This window comes from Carassius auratus, unplaced genomic scaffold (genome assembly GCF_003368295.1).
Source record: "Carassius auratus strain Wakin unplaced genomic scaffold, ASM336829v1 scaf_tig00215135, whole genome shotgun sequence".
NCBI lineage: Eukaryota > Metazoa > Chordata > Actinopteri > Cypriniformes > Cyprinidae > Carassius > Carassius auratus.
In genome coordinates this window covers 149,596-154,898 of record NW_020527948.1, presented here as the reverse complement: position 1 = coordinate 154,898, position 5,303 = coordinate 149,596, and the positions used below count along the sequence as shown (strand labels likewise).

At 38.2% G+C, this 5,303-nt stretch overlaps 1 protein-coding gene across 3 annotated transcripts; it reads right to left on the bottom strand.

The window, feature by feature from the left end:
* Window positions 1-1,829: 1,829 nt before the first annotated feature.
* On the bottom strand, window positions 1,830-4,688 carry LOC113093767 (globoside alpha-1,3-N-acetylgalactosaminyltransferase 1-like). 3 transcript variants are annotated; one of them, XM_026259328.1, is made up of 6 exons: window positions 4,577-4,688; window positions 4,042-4,071; window positions 3,745-3,933; window positions 3,434-3,466; window positions 3,207-3,344; window positions 1,830-3,059 (listed from the first exon to the last, which is right to left on the bottom strand). In XM_026259328.1, the coding sequence occupies exons 3-6, from the start codon at window positions 3,888-3,890 to the stop codon at window positions 2,369-2,371; spliced, it is 1,008 nt and encodes a 335-aa protein (XP_026115113.1). In that variant the 5' UTR covers window positions 3,891-3,933; window positions 4,042-4,071; window positions 4,577-4,688; the 3' UTR covers window positions 1,830-2,368. The 3 variants fall into 3 exon arrangements, with proteins under 3 accessions (XP_026115113.1, XP_026115114.1, XP_026115115.1); XM_026259329.1 differs by having other exon boundaries at window positions 1,831-3,059; window positions 3,898-3,933; XM_026259330.1 differs by lacking the exons at window positions 3,745-3,933; window positions 4,042-4,071 and having other exon boundaries at window positions 1,832-3,059.
* Between the last annotated feature and the right edge of the window lie 615 nt (window positions 4,689-5,303).

Here is a 5,303-nt window from a genome sequence, read left to right as displayed (position 1 = left end):
GAGGTGAACTGAGGACCCCGGTCCGAGACAATGTCTTCCGGTAAACCGTAGAAACGAAATACATAATTGCACATTAGTTCAGCAGTTTCAAAGGAGGTGGGAAGTTTCGGCAGGGGAATTAGACGGCAGGCTTTGGAAAATCGATCGATAATAGTGAGGATAGTAGTATTACCTTGTGAGTTGGGAAGATCAGTGATGAAGTCGATAGCGATGTGAGACCATGGGCGTTGTGGTGTGGGCAGTGGTTGTAATAGTCCTGCTGGTAGTTGTCTGGGGGTTTTAGACGTGCTGCAGATGGTGCAGTTCTGGACGAATTTGGTGGTATCAATTAACAGAGTGGACCACCAGAATTGGTTCTTGAGCAGAAGTGCTGTGGCAGTGATTCCGGGGTGTCCTGAACTGGGTGAAACATGTACCTGGGTTAATAGGCATTTTCGTAGGGATTCTGGAACATAGGTGAGATTTGCGGGACATTCAGGAGGTGGCGGGTTCTGAAGATTCAGGTTGTTTATTTCAGTCATGATGTCCCACTGCACAGGGGCAATGAGAAGTTTCGCGGAAAGAATACTGTCATTGAAGATTGAGCAGACCATTTCTTCAGTTTGACGAGAGGGCATCGAACTTGGTATTTTTTGAACCAGGTCTATACGTTACAGTAAACTGAAATCTTGTGAAGAATAATGCCCACCTTGCTTGTCTGGGGTTTAGTCATTTTGGCCGAGCGAAGATATTCGAGATTCTTGTGGTTGGTGAGAACTACAAATGGGTGTGATGCTCCCTCCAGCCAGTGGCGCCATTCCTCTAGTGCTAATTTCATGGCCAGAAGTTCACGATTGCCCACGTCGTAGTTCCGTTCTGCTGCTGTTAATTTGCGAGAAAAGAAGGCACAGGGATATTACTTCGCTGGTGATCCATGGCGTTGAGAAAGTATAGTGCCTACACCGGTGTTAGAAGCGTCGACCTCGACAATGAATGGATACAGGCGTAATAACCACTGCTTGAAGACGGAAAAGGAACATAAAGTTACTAAAGTTACAAATCGCGCGTGACATTAAGTGCTGGTCCTAATGAATCTTGTTTCTGAATTCAGAATCCAACCTCACCACGGAAAATAGCATTTTTTGAGGTTTCTGGAAAACGCCTGTAGGGGTGCCCCAGCCTCTGTGCACTGGAATGGGCATTACCCAGGCTGCGGTCGCTCAAGGCAACGCATTTACCTGGCAAGACAAATCTGGGAGCAGACATGCTTTCACAGAGCAATGTCCCCTCGGACCAGTGGATGCTCCATCCCCAGACGGTTCGCAAAATCTGGGAGATTTCATGAGGTCGACCTCTTCGCCTCAGAAAGCAACACTCATTGCCCAACCTATTTTTCGAAGGACATAGATTCGCTGGCCCACAACTGGCCCAGCCTCCTTCCTTACGCTTTCCCCCCCGATCGCTCTGATCCCTCAGGTCATCAGATGAGTCAGGGAAGACAGGCACCTCAGGATTTTCCTTAGTTGTCAGTTATAATCATCAAAATTAAAAGAAATAAACATTGGAAATATATCAGTCTGTGTGTAATGAATGAATATAATATACAAGTTTCACTTTTTGAATGGAATTAGTGAATAAATCAACTTTTTGATGATAATCTAACTATATGACCAGCACCTGCATGTTATCAAAGTTTTTGATATTTCTAAAATATTTTATGCACATTTACGTTTTTCATGTGATTTTACATGGAATATGTACATTTACAGTCTAATTTTACCATTTTAAACTGTATTTCTAAATTACATGAACATTGTTTTTTAAATAAAACAGTAACATTCCGTAAAATAACAGTTTTCGTGCCAAAAGTGTAAGTGTGGAAAAATGGAAATTAGAAGAATGCAGATCATATTTATTTTGCTTTAGCATGAAGCTGCAGTTTCACAAAACTTGAATTACACTTAGGAGTAACAGTAAAATGCTGCATGCCTTTATATGCTTACATCCTAAAAAACTTACAAACCTTTACAAAGCTTCTCTTACACATGCAAATTTAATTTATGCTTACAGACTTTTGTACACTTCCACAACTCTTACCCTGTGTATGCAAATCTTTTTGCCATTAAATTAACTTCATACTATTCATCACCTGAATGAAGATGGAATAAATGACTGCTCATATTCGAGCATACAGCATCACTGAACAAGACAGAATGGTTTGTCCAGGTTTTTTTTCTCTCTCTCTCATGCGCATCCATCAACTGAAAGAGTTTGTTTTATGTGTTATTTATAACAAACCATACTACAGATTTAAGTTGAACTTTGGTCCCAGCGCGTGGAGAACCGAACAGTTCAATTTTTTTCAGCGAACGTCCCTGTATACTGGTTGCTATGGATTTGGACGGACTTCAGCATAGTTTTTAGCTACATTAGAGAAGCGAACAACTTTTATTTGGGCTGCTTTTTCATTGATGCCCCGCCACATATATTCAGGAGAGAGCAGTTTACTAGGTTTGTTCAAAAGGAAATACTTGTTCAAGTGAGACTCCTCTTGCCATACTGCCTCAATGGAGTTTGCAGCATCAATGAGCAGCTTCTCCCTGCAGGTTTTGGTGAGTTGATGTACATCTTCTAATGAGCCACCAAATGCAGCACCAGCATAATAAAAATCACCTTCCCCAGCTGGAATGTATGCTTGAGACTCTGGTCTACGCTCATATGTGAATCGATCCCTTGGAACGTCAAACAACCAAGGATGAATCACACCTACCAGACGACCCAAAGACTCCACACCCCAACGGCCATAGAACTTTGTATCTATGTCAAGGCAGAAAATATAGTCAGCTTTGTTGGCCAGTTCATTCTCTATTAGTTTTTCCAGTTTTTCCATCCTGCTCATACTGATGTCCTGCCATCTGTTCAAACTCTGAACCTTTAGAACTGTCAAATTATGGTTTTCACCCATCTTCACCTCAGGAATCGATTCTGGTTGATCTGTAAACAAGTAGTAATGCACTCGAAATCCAACAAAGTAATGCTGTTCTGCTGACTCCAGAAAATCTTTAACAAAACGTGTGTATCTAACAAACAGAGGAAACAAACACAGGGAGAAATATTATGGTTCATTTATGCTTTAATCATTACTATTTCCAGAATCAAGAAAAAAACAGAGGAATGGGAAACAAATACGAATTATTAATAAAATGAGAGATATCATGAAGACTTACTTTCCCAAAGCGAAGACTGTGGTTGCTATGGTGAGATTGTGTTGTTTGTAGATAGAGTCGATCAGTATGGGGTCAAAGGTTCCCTCCCAAATGATTGGAGCTGACCATGGTGTCACAGAAGCAACATCCGTCCGACTTCTTTAAAAACACACATCCAGCGCTGTAATCATTTCATTCATGATTGGAAGTGATCTATAACAGGTTAATACTAAAAACATAATACTCACCCTACCAACAGACTTGGCTGGTTGTACAACAAGCTGTAATAAAAATGAATAAGCAGACAGAATAAAATACACATTTATTTTGTTCATGGAGTCGATACACATTTAAAAAATGGGTTTCAGAGTGTTTTTTTATATTTTTTTTATGTCCATCTATGAACCAAATATGTAATCATTTAACTCTCACTGGTCATCTGATCAGAACCTCAAAAACAATCATGAACCAAAAGTGTTCTTGTCTAGAGCAGTAGTCCTCATTAACTATGGATCAGCTTAAAAATAAAGTCACTTTTAAGAAGAGGAAATTTACACACCCTGGCAATGAGCGCAATCCAAAGGTCTTTTGCTTCCATTTTGGCCTGATATTAACAGTCAAACTCTTACTGATTTGAATTTGATTACGTGGTGTCGCATGATTGTGTGTGTGTGTTGAATAGTGATGTATGTGTATGCACATCATTACTCACTCGATAAAGACTTGTTTTATTTTCTGCTGTTTGCAGCTTGAAACAGTAAAATATGAAATAATTAATTAATGCAAACTTCTCAAACCAAGAGAACAACATATACATTACATCTGCACTATGCTTTTCTAACTGAACTAAACTCACCTTTTCTGGTTATTATTCAGAAAAATGACCCTGTAAAGAAAGATATATTACTTTAGGAGAGATCTTTGTAAGTGTTAATCTTCTTCTTCTAGTTTTATATCTTATGCTTGTCATGTACAAAAGAAAATCCAGAGTAAAAAATTGTTTGATTTTGTAGGGTTGAAAATCAACCAAGATTTTTGCTGTGCATTCAGCAATCCTACAACCAGACTATTACAGTAAAGAAACCAGTGAGACGTGTCTTTAAAAAATTCTATATACATTTTGTCTAATTGGGGCCTTAATATGATATCTTGATATTATGATATCACTCTCATTTTTAAAGGGGTCATAATATGTAGTTCCAGAAATTTATATGTAAAAATAAATGCTTTAAATAAGAAGCAGAATAGAGAGGGAATATAAACACTTCATTTACTCCTCACGACCACATATCAAGCACAAGTTACCAACCTCTGAGAAATAATAATGCATTATTATGACAACCCAGACACAAAGGCAAACCATCTAATATTACTGAAGAATAATTACATACCCACTCAATACCATCCCAAAGAACAAAAGAATGATGAAAAAATTCTGCCGGAGCTGCATTATTCCTGAAATACTCATGTACACATTGATATGAAGTTCAAGACTGAAGTGTTAGTGAAAGTAATAAAGCAAGTGAGATGTAGATCAGGGGAGGAGCTTACAATTGACTCACATTATTATTTGAACTTCCTTTTACTGCTGTATATTTTAGTATGCAAAATGTTATCTGTGATTTGGAACTCATTAGATGTAAACAAACTAACTAAAAAATGTGTGATTTGAATTGAAAATAAACCTGGCTTACTGGCTTTTGATAGTGGAACAACCCTTAGCTCAAATATCAACATTTGGAGGAAAAAAAGTTTAGAATAGATGGAAAAAATGTGCGAAGGACAAAGAACATGTAAAAACAAGAAGGAAAACAGTATTTTTTATGCTGGCTCTAAGCTGGTCATGTGCTGGTTTTAAAATGGTCATTATATTATTAATTTTTTATATACATTTTCATGTATTCAGCCCCATCCACATTTTTATCAGGACTTTCTTTTCTTTATTTTCCCGCTTTAGCAAGTTAACAAATATTTGTTGTTTTGTTTATAAACCAGCTAATATAAATGTGGAGTCATTTCTGGCTGAACTGGACAGGCTATTTGAAGCTATAGCCTTGAGTGTGGCGTGTGATGCAGTATTCAGTTTGAGGTTTGAGCAAACCTTTTTTCACCCTCGGC

Excerpts from the sequence above, each read along its gene's own strand:
- LOC113093767 (XM_026259328.1), bottom strand. The coding sequence starts at position 3,890 with ATGATGTGCATACACATACATCACTATTCAACACACACACACAATCAT. Across the intron at positions 3,467-3,744 it reads GGATTGCGCTCATTGCCAGG|CTTGTTGTACAACCAGCCAA; the intron begins GTGTGTAAATTT and ends TTTTTATTACAG. Across the intron at positions 3,060-3,206 it reads ACAGTCTTCGCTTTGGGAAA|ATACACACGTTTTGTTAAAG; the intron begins GTAAGTCTTCAT and ends TCTGTTTGTTAG.